Here is a 16,734-nt window from a genome sequence, read left to right as displayed (position 1 = left end):
TATGAGTATGTAGTTAGACAGGTAACCGCCTCTCTGTCCTTTACTGGGACATTCAGATATCTCACAAGGGACCGCACACACACAAACACACTCACGCGTACACACCGGCCTCCACATAATTCGTCTACACCAGCTACCGTCTGCCAGTTAACCCGTCTGACGGCGCCTTGTGGTGTCGCCTGGCGAGTTGATGTGTGGCCTGTTGCTTTTTCAGAAACCAGCTCTGGTGCACCACTTAGTTGAGGTCTCACTGCTCTCTCACGAAACCAAGTGTTATTTTTCCATCTGGTTCAAAATGTTTAATCCTCCCTCATCCCAGGCACTTCAGCTTTTTAATCAAAAACAGACCCGTGATTTAACTCCCACCTCTCAACTTTTGAACTGCTCTTCCTCCCCTGTTGCCATCGTCATTGTGTTTTAGACACCGACGATGGCAACAGACAATAATCTGTAGTGTGGTCTGGTAAAAGGCAAGGTTGAGTGATCTCCATCCTCCTTATTTCTTAAGGACAAAAAAATATGGGTTCCTTGTTGGTCCACCACAAGTTTTTGGTGTCAAAAACATGTTTTGTTTTTGGGGATGCTTGATAGACTAAACCCCCATCTTCATCCATGCTAGTGCCTCAGTGAGGTGGTGCTAAGCTCGCTGCTAAAGCGTCAGCAGATGACACAACCTTGTGCAGCAGCTTCATTCTGTATGCTAACATTTGCAAATCAGCCCTAAGACAAATTATTTTTAGACAATATTATTATTATTTTGGTTCCAATGCAGCTCACCAAAATGATTCCAACAGAATGCGAATGTATGTCCCCATATTTCATGATGATTCATCCAACAGTTGTTTGGACATTCACTAAACAACTTCGCATTTTTCTTGAAACAAATGCTGCTTTTTGTTTGACTGCTCTTCCTCTCACTCTTCAGTAAAATGATCTCTTATTTAATTGTCTCAGCTCTTCTGTGTCCTGATCGTCAATCTGCTGAGCCTTATCCAGAAAGCCTTTAGTCCCTCCTTCCTTCATAAACAAAAGCCAGTTTTCTTTTCCTATTAGCGAGAGATGAGATCATCTTCACCGAGGTGAACGTGGACCTTTTCCGGCCCTTTGAAGGAGAAAATGATGGAATGAAGAGGAAGAGAAAGTGGGGCCCAGTGGCTTCTCACTGGCTGTTTAATTATGATTTGGCCTAATTGAGCTGTCATCCGACAAGTTCAAAACAAAAACTCTAAATGCCCCCTAACCCCCCTACCGCCATCCCCATATTGCTCCTATCGCTCCTCACCCAATCTCAGTACTGCTGGCCAAATCCAAACTACCGGGATTCTAACTGTCATGACAGATGAAAACTACTGTTGTGAAAGTATTTACAGGAGAGTACACTGATATAACAAAGCCCCCTCTCATTCTCCAGTCTGCTGTGACCTCCAACTTCTGTTTGTGGTGTTTTCCCTCAATACAAGAGGCAGATAAAGGGGCCTACAGGGGGTCTGTGCTGCTGCCTGTGAACAGGAAAGAGAGTCACGCTAGGCCAGTGTACCGTTCCTGCTGGACCAGCACTCAACGCTACCATCTCTCTTATATGAGCTAATTTCAATTCTGTGCCTCTGTATCTATGAAAGTAATACTTCAATACATCCGAAAAGTTTATTTTTTTCTTTCACAAAAAGGTGTCTTGAGTCCATGAAGATGTTTTTATCCTCCTGCGTCGCTTCTTTCTGACTCCAAAACGTAGGAAGGGCCAGCAATGTACTGTATATTTAGGATGAAGCTAACGGTAGTTGATGGCTAGCAAGAGCTACCGCAACAAAACAAATTCCCATAAACATCCAGGTTTTTTTTTTTTTTTTCATTAAGCCAGCTATTTGCTCCATGATCTACAAAGCCTCTGAAAGTTTATAAATGGATGTTTTCGGGCAGATTTGCTGCATCCTCATAAGCTTGACACCTATTTGTTAGTACTCAACAGTAAAAAAAAAAACAAAAAACAAACGCATTTTGTATCACTTTAAAAGCATCTCCTTCATTCTCCACCCACGTGGGAGCTCTAGAGTACATGAAATGTTTAAAATCAAAGCTGTCAAGTTGCAATAAACACATTGGGTCACTAATGTGTAGCATATCTTTATTAGCATTTGAATGCAAAAAAAAAAAAAGTTTCAAATTTCAGCAGGAATTCAATGTTTGTAATGAATTGGGCCAAGACATGCTGAATGAATGGCTGACAACTCTGAGCCAAGACCCTTCTGGTTTCCATTCATGAAAGGTTGTTGTGCATCAAACAAAGTGCTCATTGGAACATCTACAGCTTCCCAACACCAGAATTGATGTGGGCGTCAACAGACTAGTCTCCAAAACAAACATTTACAACACACACACACACACACACACACACACACACACGCCCCATTTTAAACTGTGATTGCTCGGGTGTGCGTTACCTTTTAGTACAATATTTTACAAGACATTGTTTTTAAGACTGTATCACACCCCAGTACATGCAGAGAAATCAGCTGATCTAAGAACAGGCAGCAGAATATCAGCTTAAACAACAGCTCACATATAATGGTGAATGGGGGAGTTTGGGGGAGAAGAAAACAAATGAAGCGGAGACATTGCAGCGGTGTTTCTGGAGAGTTCAGTGATAGCAGGAGCAGTAGATGTGCAGAGGAATGTCTAGAGGTTCCCCTCCAGAAGGACAGTTTTTAAGTCTGCAGGGCAGTTGATGGTGAAGACGGTGTGAGAGGTGTTTCGTCTTTCTACCAGGGTGGCAACAGCCTCCCCCAGGTCCAGGTGGTTCAAGTACCCAGGCGCCATTCGGTCTGGAGTGGCTACGCCAGTGTCGATCTTCACCTGCCAGGACAAACCAGTGATGTGAGATGGTGGAAAAGGTTGAGGGGGAAGGAATGAGAAGAAGAGGGAGAGGGAGTCATCCCAAAGGAAGTCTGACCCCCAGCAGGCAATATTCCAGCTGTTTATGGGTAATTTAACTCCGATTCTTGTGACATTACACAGAGTCAGAGAATCAAGCTGGTCGTGAGCAAGCAAGCAGTTTAGCTCAATTTTCATTTGGAATTCAAAGAGCACACTTGAAATTTAGCTAAAATTCCTCATTACGCACAGAACCTTGAGGGCTTTCTGCCAGAAAGTCTTACATGAGAATCTGGGGTCTTCACACTTGGCCCCCTACAGCCGAAGGCTTTCTGGCAGAATTTCTGACAGAAATCATTCCAGGCAATCTTCTCCCAAGACCAGGAATCCAGCAGCAGATAAACAGTGAATGTTTCTAATGAAAACTGTGGTTTCATCTTGTACTTTTGTTGGTAGTGGAGGGCTTACTGAGCATATTATATCCCTGTTTCTGGATAAAAAGAAACAGACGATGCACTTGAGAGTCTTTGGACAGTTTTGCTGTTGTTTTGTAGTTGGTGGCCATGGGGCAGCATTAGCTTCAAGCTAGCTATCCGCCACTGACTCTTTCTGTGTTCTGGAGTCACAAAGCAGTGATGCAAGAGGGAAAACATCTTTGAGGCACAAAATTTGTGTATACTTGAAACGTAAAATAAACTTATTTGGAAAGTATTACTTTAAGTTAAATCTCAGTGTTTGTGCGCTGAGAGGCTTTGAGTTTCCATGTCACACTTTTGGACCACAGCTTGTTTCAAACTAGCTGCGCTGTCACTGCTCACCTCTTTGATACAGGTCTTAAACTGAGATTAAAGCTCAATTCAGAGAATCTTCGCCCCGCAGCAGATCGATTCATACATCGTGACTGAAAGGACGATGATTTGTTTTTGCGCCAGGACTCCTACGATCGTGATGAGGTGTTTTCATACTGTATCACTGCACATCCATCGCTGGATAGGACACGACGATAGAGAAATACTTCTTAGAGACTTTGAAGCTTAAAGCCTTTAGATTTAAACTGGAGGTTTAAAAAGAGAGAGATTTTATGTTTTTTTGTCTTTGACAGGAACTCATCACACAAGTTCCTGTAAAAGATAGAAACTACTTCCCCCCTAATGAGCAGAGGTGAATATCTGGATTATTTCCCAGCAACATTATGTGAAATAAAAAAGAAATTTGTGTTTCAGTCGCTCTCTTGGGAAAAAGAAGAGAATATCTTCTTTATTATCTCATGCTGAGAATCAAAGAGTTTGGGACGGAGGTCAGATTGAACTCCTGGATTAGATTTGCTGTGTGTTAATAGACGTCTTGCTGTTTAATCCAATTAGAGTCTCACCTGGTTGAGTTTGCAGGGCACCTCGGGGTACTCCTCTCGTAGTACCTGGCAGAAGGCCAGGGTGCTGGCAGCTCCCACCGTCAGGAAGCCGGTGCCAGGCATCAGCAACTTCTCACCCGCTCCTCCTGTAGCACAGCGCCAGAGTACAGCAGCACATTCAACAGTGACGATCTCGAGATACTGACATCAAAACTCTATGACTGTTTTCACCAGCATTTGGTCTTCTATATTCTGTTGGTTACATTACATGCAAACATTATGAAATATGAGGCGGCACGATGGTGCAGTGGTCAGCACTGTCACCTCACAGCAAGAAGGTTCTGGGTTCCAGTCCCAGCTCCAGCACAGGATCTTTCTGTGTAGTCTCCATGTTCTCCCTGTTCCTGTGTGGGTTCTCTCTGGTACTCCAGCTTCCTCCCACAGTCCAAAGACATCAAGAGGGGACGAGGCTGATTGATACTCTAAATTGACCGTAGGTGTGACTGTGAGTGTGAATGGTTGTCTGTCTCTATGTGTTGGTCCTGTGATGGACTGGTGACCTGTCCAGGGTGAACCCTGCCTCTCACCTGAAAGCTGCTGGGATAGGCTCCAGCCCCCCCCCCCCCCCATGACCCTTAATAGGAATAAGTGGAAGAAAATGGATGGATGGATTATAAAATGGTTCTAAATGTAATCTGCAAGGCAGATTATTAGGTTGGTGAGGGGCCCCATGAACACAACAACTTATTAACTGCAGAATAATGAGCTCAGTACAACAGCATGTGTTGATATAGTTGTGTACTGCAGTGGAAATGGAGCAGTACTGCAGGGGATTTGGCTTGTAAAGTATTTCCATATATTATCCAGATATTTTCATACCTGTACATTCTCTTAAACATCTGTTTACAAATGAAATATGAACCAGGAACTTTTTCATATTATATCTAAATAAAATGAAGAACAAGCTATACGGTTTAACCCCTTAATATATTAAAGTAAATCAGTATTAACCAAAGGATACGTTTCTAGATCAGTCATAACTGATCCACATAGACTCTAATATTGTGGTATTTGTGCAGTAATTTCCCGCGACTATTTCAAAATTTTCTGGCTTTCGCAGAATGGAAATTTTTATTTTTACATTTTTTTTTAAACTTTTCCAGGTTTTTCCTGACCATATGTACCTACCGAACTCCAACTGCTGCACGTTAACCAGACTCAGACAAGGCGAGAGGACTGACCTGTGATGAAGGTGTAGGTGCAGTTGGCGTCATCCCTCACCAGAGGGAAAAACGCCTTCCAAGACACAAACGTGCTGAAGAGCAGCGTCTCAATGACCTGGAGAGTTGAGCGGAGCAAATACTGAGAACGAAAGCTGCTGTAAACTATAAAAAGTGTTCGCAGCGTTTAGACATCATGTGACCGTAGAGTCACACCAAGATCCACAAGTAGAACTACAAAAGCATAACTACTACTGCCACCGGTGCGACTACCAAGAAATAACAAGAGTTTTATTTAAAAAGTGCCTAACACATGCCAGTCTGGCCGCTGTCTGTTGTACGTGTGTGCGTGCGTGCCTGTTTGTGTGTGTGTTTGTACTCACCCAGTGCAGGTCTTTGAGAGTCTGGGTGTGCGGGGGTCCTCCCTGCCACCAGCTGAAGCCCAAAGAGGAGAAGATATCGGTCACTTTCCCCACCGCCTTTAGCAGGTCCTGCTTGGCCTGCTCCGCCCCCTCCTCTGACCCTGAACCAGAGACAGGGAGGAGAGATGAGGCCGCTGAGAGGAGCCTCCTGGGAGCACACAGAGGCCTTTGAACAACAGTTTAAGCTTTATGTGGGACTCTAGTCTACTGGTTTTTGACCAGCACCAGTAGCAGTCCACAGTGGCCACATCTTCTGAGAAAATAGCAAATGTTGATGAAAATATTACAAAAAATAAGCCGAGCATTTTCATTCTCCCCAGAGGATGACCCTCACCCACTTTCTTTTACCTTGAACACAGACATCAGTCCACTAGCTGCACCGCAGTCACACAGTTGGAAAATGATTCGTGATCCTTGAAATTTTAATTTCAAATTTGTACTTTTCGAGATGATGAATATCAACTTGACTCATGGCTGACTTTATCGGGCTCAATTTGTTTTGTTTTTTTCATTAAAAGCCATTAAATCAAACTCAGATGTTCACATTTCCCACAGGATGGAGTGGTTGCTAGCTTTGCACCGTTAGGTCAGAATGGTCATTTTCCCCAGACGTCTGATGACCGTCTCATCTGCTGTAGCGGGACGTTGCGTTCTCTGCCGTATTGAGCGTGTCTCTCTCTGCGTTTGTGACTGGTAGAGAGACAGTCTCTCCAGAGAGGCAAAGGATTTATGAGCAGCTGAGTTGATATCAAGGTTTTTGTTTTTGTTTTTTTACAAGAAAATGCTCCCAAAATGCCTTCCCAAGTTTAGTCAGCTTCAAATTTAACTGAATAAACACATTCTTGACTGTCTTTTGATTTATCATATTAATAGAAAGTGTCACGGGCGGCACGGTGGTGCAGTGGTCAGCACTGTCGCCTCACAGCAAGAAGGTTCCCGGTTCCAGTCCCAGCTCCAGCACGGGATCTTTCTGTGTGAGTCTCCATGTTCTCCCTGTTCCTGTGTGGGTTCTCTCTGGTACTCCAGCTTCCTCCCACAGTCCAAAGACATCAAGAGAGGACGAGGCTGATTGATACTCTAAACTGACTGTAGGTGTGACTGTGAGTGTGAATGGTTGTTTGTCTCTATGTGATGGACTAGTGACCCACCCAGGGTGAACCCCGCCTCTCACCCGAAGGCCGCTGAGATAGGCTCCAGCCCCCCCGCGACCCTTAACAGGATAAAAGGTAGAAAATGGATGGATGGATAAAAAGTGTCTCTTTTTCTAATCATACAGTTGTTAATGTTGCTATTATATGCAGCCATAAGTGTCATCATCACAGGCAGTCAAAACTACAGACCTTCGTCAATGTGATGGACACAAATGTCTCTCAATGAAGTCCAAAGAAGACACTCAGCATCTGCTCAGCCTGATCAAATAGTGTCAGGTTCAATGTGAAGCTCTCCTCCTGCAGTAGCGAGTGATGGTGCATGATGGGGGTTCCGACTGATGGACTAGCGCATCGGCTACTTACCGACATTCCCCACAATAGTGGTGAGGTTGTCCTTCGTGTTGGGAGAGACGAAAGATCGGAGTCTCTCCAGCCGGCTGCTGTCTCTGGAGATCACTGCGACTTTGAAGCCTACACACACGCACACACGCACACACACAAACAGCACTTGTTATAGAGATACAGTCCGACTAATCCTGGTCACATGAAAATGAACATTCAATAGCAGGTCTATGTCGTTGTCTTAATCTGTGAATCAAGGCCATCAGAGGGATGAATGAGAGCAGCAGATGGTCACTTTCTTTCAGCTCAGTTCAAACATGCAACCTGCGTTTCAAACCAGTCTACTCTTGTTTGCTGCAACAGTGCAACAGCAGCAGAACGCAATCAGCACTGCGAATACATTTAGTCACCTCCTTGCCGAAGTCATTTTCGACAATTTCTTACCTAAATCAACTGAAAGTATAAATAATGATCATAACACAGATGTTTGAGTCATAGAGTTTTTCACTTTTTTCATGGATGCTTCAGTTCATTCAGTCATATTTCCAATCTTTGAACACGTCAGACTCGTTTCCCTTTGATAAGACTTGATAAGAAAACATTTCAAATTCTAATTTGAAACCACTAAACTCAAAGAAGAAATAATCAGGAGCGAACAGTCTCTTCTGCCTTCAATCCCTTTGCGATGACTCTTATCACGACTACTCCTCACAAATGCGATAATAATTCTCATTGTTTGAATCATTTGTTCAAACAATGATCAATTAGGTGAGTCACTTCATGTACAGCAACAAACAATCCTGATGCATTTGGAACCTGACACAAAGGAGACTAATTGGTACAAGCACAGTAGGCCACTCTGAAAGAGTCCCGGGCATTGGATCAGTCAGTGAAGCGCTCAGATTACAAGTGATAGCCATCCTGATTGTGTTGATTAACTTTCATTGGACAACTGAGAGTCCGTTTGCGCTCAAAAAACACACCCAAAACGCTCGTCTACAGAATAGTTTGTCCTGCGTAAAATGAGCCAAACCTGTGCGTAAAACTGAACATTTTCTTCAATTGAAATTCAGCCTTTTAAGGAATATATATCCCTGAATATATCCCTCCAAATGTTGCCATGCCTGAAGGCCTCTATTTGGATTTGTTCATGGTCTTCTGCTGTCCAAAGCCCCCCCAATTAGTCTTACCTTTATCCAGGAGTGCTTTGACTATCCCAGAGCCCACCGTCCCCGCTCCACCCAGGGCTAACACCACCCTGTCCGAGTTTGACATGCTGGCTGCAGCTGCACGCGCCTGCTGGAGGATGGAGGCTGGAGGAGGAGACGCCGCTGACTTGTGTTGATCATCTTTGCCACCGCACGACGTTTTAAACTCTAACGAGGGACCACAGATCCGCCCTTCTACCAGGGCCACATAAGCCACGCCCACAGGTCACCAGGACCGGGACCTATCTTTGTTTTGTGTGTGTGTGTGTGTGTGAGAGAGAGAGAGAGAGGGAGAGAGAGAGAGAGAGAGAGAGAGAGAGAGAGAGAGAGAGAGAGTACAGGTTACTGTCGGCTTACTCAGATCAAGTTACAGTAACTGCACTTACTTGACAGGTATCCATCCATACACATCCATATTTAGGGTCGACCCTATTATTTATCTTATATTTCTAAAAAGTAAAGTGTGTTCACTGTTCAAAGGCAATGTTTACAATATTTTCAGTATTATCCTTTTGTATATTTTCACTTTCATATTTCATTCTGTTCACTCACTTTTGTTGTAGGATTAATAAAGTTCGCTCTTAAAAATCTTTATAAAGCTTTTTATCTTATTTTTGGTGCATCTGAGCAGAATAATAGAATTATAGCTTTGCAAAACTAACAGCCACCAGAAATGTTCCTCCGGGGGTTGCTCTTTTGTTTTTTTTTAACTCTCTTATATAACCTGTTTGATGGAACTGAATCAGTTCTTCTAGTTTTGCTAAGTATATACATTTTCTCCTTCTTTATTGAAGTGTAAGTACTTTTATGAAGCAAGGAATGTGTTCTCTAGCTCCCTCTAGCGTGCTCCATTATGATTGAACGTGACATGAGGCGAGGCTGCAAAAGACAGGACATAAAATGCCGCCATCTAGTGGGGATTTTTTGGCCTACTACCAGACCGAGAAACGCATCCTCGAATTACATTCCGCCTATCCGGCCCGCCCGGGCACACAACTAAACGCACCCTTTAGAGACAGGGAAAGCCCGTGCCACGTGACAATGTTTACTTTCGCCCGGACAAACGAACGGCTCCACCACCACGGTGCGGCTCCGGAAATGTTCCACCATACATTGGAAGTGGTCTGAAGATAGTGGCTGGTGGGTTTCTACTCCTCTTTCCTGTCAGATAACGCTTGAACATCGGTAAATGTTGACCAAGCTACATACGCTGCTAGCATTGCTGCTAAGTAAAGCTAGCTAAGTTCCGATGCTAGTAACGTTATGTTGTATTGAGAATTCAAGCAACTCAGAATAGTGACAGGCGGAAAACACCATCGTGTAGCCGATCCCTGAGCTTCCTGGACCGCGGGGTCTCCATTAATCTCGCCTCACACCTTTTAGCTCCGTGGGTTGTTGACGTTAAACTTCTCATAAGGAAGTTATCGTGAAATTCGTAAAGTTTATTTTTTGTTGATTGGTGAATTGTTTTATTTTATCGGACAACAGCTTCTAACTGACTTGAAACTTCCTGAATCCTAATGAATAACCAGTTTTCATTCGTGAAATGTCGTGTATTATATATTACCAGGCATGAATAACAATCAGTGTGAGGCACTTGTAAAGATATTTAGAATAATCTGTCCACTTGTAAATTTAGCTGGTAACAGGTTGAGTCTGGCTCATGTTAGAAGAAGTTACTGACAACTTTTGTTTTTCTCACATGAACTCAGTTGAAAAGTCAAATAAAACTGTGGCTCATTATTTGGTTTCCTTTCACTTTTGTTTTGTCTTGTAAGAGCCAAAACCAGTTACAGTTCAGTTTTCACTTTTATCTCATTATTTTCAAGTATCATGTACTGAGGTATGTGGACGAAGTTATTGCTAGTAAAAAATAACTTGCTTAGACCAGGGCTGGAGCCTATCCCAGCAGCTTTCAGGTGAGAGGTGGGGTTCACCCTGGACAGGTCACCAGTCCATCACAGGGCCAACACATAGAGACAGACAACCATTCACACTCACAGTCACACCTACAGTCAATTTAGAGTATCAATCAGCCTCGTCCCCTCTTGATGTCTTTGGACTGTGGGAGGAAGCTGGAGTACCAGAGAGAACCCACACAGGAACAGGGAGAACATGCAGACTCCACAAAGAGAGATCCTGTGCTGGAGTCAGGACTGGAACCCAGAACCTTCTTGCTGTGAGGTGACAGTGCTGACCACTGCACCATCGTGCCACTGTAATCGCAACTCAAATTAATTATTTCAATAAAATAACAAAAACAAAACAAAACCATGAAGACTTTAAACGTTGCTCTCTGAACTTTGAATGTGACATTGAAAGATGACAGTAATTATGGTGACTCTGGCATGGGGGTCATGAGTTATAAAATTCCATACAATCATAACCTTTATTTCAATGTCCGCTTTTGTCCCCCTGATCCAGAGAGATGAGCATCTCACGGGAGAGAGACAGACATTTAATGGCAGCGTATGAGCGCAGTTTGGAGCAGCAGCTTTTGGGGCGGGGCTCCAGCCTGGCATGTAGAGATGAGGAGATGTGGAAGCAGGTGGAGGGGCTGCTTAGGGATGCAGATGCTCAGCAGATACACTGCCTGGGTCTGGATCCACTCAAGGTGATGGAGGAGTCGCTCAAAGTGGAGACGTCAATAAAAGCAACATCGGCAGTCGGCGGCAGACGAGTCAAAACAAGAGGAGGGCTGCAAGGTCTGGCGAGAGCGTTTGAGGTCCTGGAACAAGCATCCCTGAACCTGCACCTGGGCCCCTGGAGGGAGGAGTACAAAGTTGTCAAGGTTTGTTTCGTTTAGAGTCTATCTGCGTTTTTCTCCATGTTGGCTTTGATGCTACATGCAGTGTTCTTGCTTGACCGTCAGCCTCATTCATTCCTGTCTTTGCTCGTCTCCCAGATGTACTCCGGCATGTTCACACACTTCATCAAACCGGTGCTGTCGAGAACACAAATTGAAAAGCTCTTCGGCTTGTTGGGGTACCAAACCTGCTCAACCCGCCGGGAGCAGCTTCACCTCCAGTACCCCAGAGGTAGTTCTACCTGTTTAGAGGAATTCCTCTGCCTGGCTTGTGCCTTTTTCCTGGCTCGCTGCGAATGTCACCTCCTGCTGACGGCCCTGGGGAAGCATGGCGGTGAGGCCCAGTGGGAGCTTAGCATGGTCAGGGAGAGGCAGCGAGGACACAGCATCCAGGTATGAATGAGTCCTTCGGGGGGGTTGAGGTAGAACCACATGTTGTGTGAGTTGAGATGATTTCGTTCTGTCCCTGAGACATATTTTATTTTCAAGTTGGATGAAAGAAGCCACTTTCACAGATGAATTTTCTTCCGTAACTCTGAAAGTGTCTTGTTTGTCCTGCTAAGAGAGAACAGGAGTTGAGTGTAGAAAGATTTAAATCCTTTGGGTCCCAGTCAGTCATTTCCTCCCAAAAACAAGTCTCATTTTTCCCCCTAACTGACCTCAAATTGGTTACAAATGGGGAACCATCTTGTTAAAGTAATGTCAAATTTGATTTATATAGCACCAACTCACAACCATCAAATAGAGCACATCAGGAGCAATTTGATTTAAGTCAATGAGACCCAATTTTCCTGTCAGCCAGACCTTGGCAACATGAATATCTGCCTTTAAAGAACTGACAAAATAACTTCCTCCATGTGACATTGTCGGACACTCACGTCCCGGATGTCTCTTCAGGTCGCGATGGATAACACCAAGAGGACCCTGGAGGTCAGGCAGCCGCTGATGGAGCCGTTTGAGGGGGAATCTGATGTGGATCTTTACACCGATGAGCAGGTTAATGGGGGACAGAGGGAGGTGGCTGTCCACGAGGATGAGACGTGCCACTCTTCAGCATGGGTGTCCCCCCCTGTCAAAGTCCAGAGCAATGGTGCATTGTCCTCCTCTCTGACCACCACAGCCCAGCTCTGCATCTCAACACTCAACTGCCAGCTGAGTGATGTCCCCCCTCTGTCACGCACATCAGAAAGCCTGTCAGCCAGCACACGACATGGCAGGTGTCTGGGTGAGGAGGCCATGTTTGACCGAGCCAACGCCCAGTCTTGCAGTCCGCAGGCAGAATCGATGAGGGTCGGCAAGAGCAGGGCTGAAGCTAGTCTTTGCATCTGTCTCCAGGCCCCTAATCTATACCCAAGACAGTGTCTAGAATGCAACACCCTCCATGATATCACCTGTGCCTTGCTTCAGCACTGCTCCCTGCAGGGTCATCGAGTGCTGGACATCGTCGAGACAGAAGAATCAGCTGAGAGCCGCAGTCTCGGAGCTGGAGCTTTACATTCTTCGCCAACTCTCACCAGCAGCTCTGCAGCAATGACCTCCATTTTGCTACTTGACGACCCTAAATCAACAGTCCAAACCCGTCACCCAATCAGCTACCACAACTGCTGCGACGTCACCCGCCTTGACCCCCATCTTGTTTGTCTCAGTTGCAGCGTTTTTCATTCTGGCTCCTGCAGTGGAATGGAACTGTGTCAGACTGAACACAACATCAAAAAGCTGGGAGTGTGTTCCTGCGGCAGGCCGTGTTCTAGGAAGCCCCTGACGCTGTGCAGGTACTGCGGGAATGAGTACTGTAATGATTGTTGGTACAGAAACCCTGTAATATGTGCCTGTGGCCAGACCTTTGATCAGTCATCCTCCGTGTGACTTGGACCTGTGGGTGTCGCACTAGTGAGGCACAGCTAGTTCAATCAGTGCCTTAAACCTGCATTGTGAAGACAATTCTTTCTTTGACTACAGCACAGCGAGTCAGGAGCTCAAATGTTGCCTCCACTGAATCTAAAATGCAGTATTGAGTGTTTTCTTCTCTTTGGCCTCTCTCACTACGACCCCCTTTGATTCTGTAAGTTGCCATGTTTACCATGACCTCTTTTATAAAAGCATCAGTCCTAGAGCTCAACAGTGTGCTAACCTGAGTGTAAATCCCTGTCTGATTCTCCGTAGAGGAGTTCCCAACCGCCTGAGAGCGCGTCGTGAAACGATGGCGTCTTCTTCAAGTCTTGTTTATTAACTTTAAGGAAATCAATTTGTATCGACAATTTTACCTAGAACTACAAACTACCGTAGAATAATTAACCTCAACCAATACAGAACTACAGTACCCACAATCAACACTTGTGGTCAGTGACGTCTGACCGGCTGTGTGCATCGCTACCGTGGAAGTGTTTTTTACAGCGGGGAACTTGACTGCTGTAACATGAGTTACCTCACTGATGAGAAACATTCAATATTTGAATATTACACATGAACTGACATCAGTGATGAGCAGCTGGGGACAACAAAGATGGTTTGTTGGTAACAAATTGTAATTCCTCTTATTACAGCAAAGCCTTATGAGGTGTCTACTTCCTGTAGCTTTCAGGTCATAACGCTCACAGTCTGTTCTTGTTATCTTTTTGCAATTAATCAAAATATTTTTTGGTGAAAAGTCATCTGATTGCCGGTTGACTTGGTTCCAGGTCGGGATGCCCGATAGATCTTCTGATGATATTTGGCCAACAGCTGATACTTACTAGTGTCAGAATTATGTAGGAGAAAAAAAAAAAGTTTACACGAGATTTTGTACCAACTGAAACGAACATGTAAGCATCGTCGTTTTCCCGCCGTTGAGGGTGAGCGATCACAGAGACGTGTGAGAAATCGTAACGCAGATGACATAAAACGTCGCGGACGTCATCAAGCCCTGCGGCTTTCACGATTGACGCTCCTTCAATCGTGATCCGTCGGAATGCCAGGGGAGAAAATTATTGGGACTTCTGGAATACTTCTCACTGTTGAGCTCTATTGTTGATGTGAGAATTTGTGGTTATTTTGTTACAGCAGTACATGTGGTAGTAAAACTGCTGGCTATCATACCATGTACCTTCACTATAGTATGGAGTTGTACCATATTACTAAATCAAAGAAATCAGTATTCTTCCCTTGAAGGGTCATTGTAATATGTAACTCATCAGGACAGTGTAATACTCTGATATTTTCTGGGATGTACCACGCTACTCTCATACCGCAGCAAACCCACTCTTCGTGTCACTCAAGTGTAATTTGTTGCCAAGCACCAGGAAGTATGCTTTCACCTGTGTATGCTGCCTGAACAGACTCCAGTAAAAAGGGTCCAGATGCCACTTTACTGCGTTAAATGTGTGTTTTGTCATCCATGAATTAGCCTGGCACGCGCCACGGAAATCACACAACCATTTAGAATCGCAATATTGATCTAGGAGTTCGATGCCAGAGTGAGGGAGCACTTAGAGGTTCTGATTAGTTTGTTTCTAGTTCGAACCACAGTGTTTATGGATTAGTGAGCCTACGGCTGGATGAAGAGGGTGTGGATTATCCTGGATGATGAGCCTCAAAGTTCGTAAACTGACCGTTGTCAGTAGTTGGTGATAGTAGGACTCCATTAGCTTTAAGCTAACTACACATGGCCGGCTCTTCCGGCATTCTGGAGTCACACAAAAAAAAAAAGCGATGGAGGTGTGACAAACCATTTGTAAGCTCAAGAAACCATTTTTCAACAACATGTGATCAGAGAAAGTTCGTTGACTTCTTCACATCCTCGTGTAATATTTGCAGTCGGCTCTGAGGACCAGCGGTCGTCTTCCCTCTCTACTCATTGAATTCTGGCCAGTGGATGTTGATGAAGGTCTTGCTGTCCATGTGGTCGATGTAGAGGACGCCATTCAGGTGGTCCATCTCGTGCTGGAGGATACGAGCTGACCAACCACTGGCCTGCCAAGTGGCCGCTTCACCCTTCTCATTCAGACCTACAGGGAGACATGACAGCATTGAAGGACTTGTTTATCATTTAAAAATATTTATTTGCAGATTTTGTATTAAATTAAGCGCCGATGCAGAGGAGACACATCAGGACTGTCATCTAAAGGGGCGTACCGGATACTTCCACCGACAGGTAGCGGGGAACTGTTGCACTGAAGTCACGGATGCTTGTACAGCCCTCCTGAAAGCTCACTCTCTGTCCATCCAGCACCCTCAGCTGGGGGTTGACAAAGACCCTCAGTGGTTGGACGGAGAGGCCGCGGCTCTTCCTTATCACAGGTGAACTCTCTTCAAACATCTTCTGGGGATATTCCACAGCTATGATGCGAAGTGGCACCCCGATCTGAGGTGCACTCAGTCCCACGCACTCAAATTTGCGCATCACTGTCACCAGAGTGTTGATGATGTTCTGGATCTCAGGGCCTGTGATGGTTGAGGGGTCAACAGCGGCGGCATGTGACCGCAGCACTGGGTCCCCTACCTGACACACGTGACTGTATGGAGGACTGGGTGGCCCTCTAATCTTGCGTTTCAAGTATTGAACGTATGAGCGAACCTTGACGTTGGTGCAGTAGGAGTGTGTGGAAAGAGGAGGTGAGGTGTTTGAAGGGGCTCTGGATGCACAAAGTCTCCATCCCACCCAGGAGAGCCGAAGCAGACGCGATGTCCTGTTCATGGTGGAGCTGCAGGTGGGATGATGTCACACGACGCTGTACAAAGAATAAGTGATTCATTTGGTAGTCCGGGCATGTCTTCACGGAGATAAGTGTCCAAATTTTATGTTACACAGGTGAACTATACTGTTATTGTAAAATGTACTGAGTTTCGTGAGCTAACTTGTACTTCTTTACGAAGCAGCACCGTACATGTGTAAATTGAGCTTATGAAAAAACAATTATGAGATCTGAAACAATTTCTCCCACTCAGTACTTGCAGGTTTTCAGTGAAACACCGCCGGCGGAGTAGCGCAGTATTATGAAACATGCGCACCCATTCATTAGCGACCGGGCTATGTCGCGCAGGAGTTAGCTTGTTTGTATCAGTCTACTGCGACAACGTAAATCCAGAAGTTTTATTGTGAAGGGTCTGAGGTTACCTTACGCTTCCATGATTTAAGAAGAGGACTATTAGAGCAGAAAGTGGAACGGGGAAGGAGAAGAAGACAACTCGGTCAGAGGCTGCATGAAATACTTCCGGTTCGGAGGGTTAGGGAAAAACAGTGATCTTCAGAATAAAAGCCATACTGTAGCCGCATGGTTAAACAATTGTGCTGTTACTTTAAAAATAAGTTTATTTTGAAAACAACACTACAGACACTTTTGAAACGTTCATATTCAAAGTAGCACATCCTCGACTTGCCGGTACATGTC

The 16,734-nt window shown here is 44.9% G+C and overlaps 3 protein-coding genes across 4 annotated transcripts; 1 reads left to right on the top strand and 2 right to left on the bottom strand.

The window, feature by feature from the left end:
- Positions 1-2,105: 2,105 nt before the first annotated feature.
- LOC147258630 (uncharacterized) lies at positions 2,106-8,715 on the bottom strand. The gene is made up of 6 exons (XM_086208583.1): positions 8,545-8,715; positions 7,376-7,483; positions 5,823-5,962; positions 5,461-5,557; positions 4,241-4,365; positions 2,106-2,850 (listed from the first exon to the last, which is right to left on the bottom strand). The coding sequence occupies exons 1-6, from the start codon at positions 8,627-8,629 to the stop codon at positions 2,674-2,676; spliced, it is 732 nt and encodes a 243-aa protein (XP_086064709.1). The 5' UTR covers positions 8,630-8,715; the 3' UTR covers positions 2,106-2,673.
- An 842-nt stretch (positions 8,716-9,557) lies between these two features.
- Positions 9,558-14,709, top strand: spata2l (spermatogenesis associated 2-like). 2 transcript variants are annotated; one of them, XM_086208580.1, is made up of 4 exons: positions 9,558-9,702; positions 10,987-11,353; positions 11,468-11,761; positions 12,266-14,709. In XM_086208580.1, the coding sequence occupies exons 2-4, from the start codon at positions 10,991-10,993 to the stop codon at positions 13,232-13,234; spliced, it is 1,626 nt and encodes a 541-aa protein (XP_086064706.1). In that variant the 5' UTR covers positions 9,558-9,702; positions 10,987-10,990; the 3' UTR covers positions 13,235-14,709. The 2 variants fall into 2 exon arrangements, with proteins under 2 accessions (XP_086064706.1, XP_086064707.1); XM_086208581.1 differs by having other exon boundaries at positions 9,698-9,747.
- On the bottom strand, positions 10,918-16,569 carry pdf (peptide deformylase, mitochondrial). Its single transcript, XM_086208582.1, has 3 exons — positions 16,461-16,569; positions 15,479-16,074; positions 10,918-15,351 (listed from the first exon to the last, which is right to left on the bottom strand). Exons 2-3 carry the CDS (start codon positions 16,038-16,040, stop codon positions 15,194-15,196), a joined length of 720 nt encoding a protein of 239 aa, XP_086064708.1. The 5' UTR covers positions 16,041-16,074; positions 16,461-16,569; the 3' UTR covers positions 10,918-15,193.
- Positions 16,570-16,734: the final 165 nt, after the last annotated feature.

This window comes from Aulostomus chinensis, chromosome 7, assembly GCF_037954235.1.
Source record: "Aulostomus chinensis isolate RoL2024-O1b breed Wild chromosome 7, RoL_Achi_v1.0, whole genome shotgun sequence".
Taxonomy (NCBI): Eukaryota; Metazoa; Chordata; class Actinopteri; order Syngnathiformes; family Aulostomidae; genus Aulostomus; species Aulostomus chinensis.
The sequence above is the reverse complement of the archived record's forward strand: the minus strand, read 5'-3'. Positions and strand labels throughout refer to the sequence as shown.

What these genes read in the sequence shown, in the direction of transcription:
- spata2l (XM_086208580.1), top strand. Translation starts at nt 10,991, where the DNA reads ATGAGCATCTCACGGGAGAGAGACAGACATTTAATGGCAGCGTATGAG. An exon ending in AGGAGTACAAAGTTGTCAAG is followed by an intron (nt 11,354 to 11,467) that starts GTTTGTTTCGTT and finishes CTCGTCTCCCAG; the next exon opens with ATGTACTCCGGCATGTTCAC. An exon ending in AGCGAGGACACAGCATCCAG is followed by an intron (nt 11,762 to 12,265) that starts GTATGAATGAGT and finishes ATGTCTCTTCAG; the next exon opens with GTCGCGATGGATAACACCAA.
- LOC147258630 (XM_086208583.1), bottom strand. Translation starts at nt 8,629, where the DNA reads ATGTCAAACTCGGACAGGGTGGTGTTAGCCCTGGGTGGAGCGGGGACG. An exon ending in CAAAGCACTCCTGGATAAAG is followed by an intron (nt 7,484 to 8,544) that starts GTAAGACTAATT and finishes GCGTGTGTGTAG; the next exon opens with GCTTCAAAGTCGCAGTGATC. An exon ending in CACCTACACCTTCATCACAG is followed by an intron (nt 4,366 to 5,460) that starts GTCAGTCCTCTC and finishes GCTGTGCTACAG; the next exon opens with GAGGAGCGGGTGAGAAGTTG.
- pdf (XM_086208582.1), bottom strand. Translation starts at nt 16,040, where the DNA reads ATGAACAGGACATCGCGTCTGCTTCGGCTCTCCTGGGTGGGATGGAGA. An exon ending in CCTGTCGGTGGAAGTATCCG is followed by an intron (nt 15,352 to 15,478) that starts GTACGCCCCTTT and finishes GTCTCCCTGTAG; the next exon opens with GTCTGAATGAGAAGGGTGAA.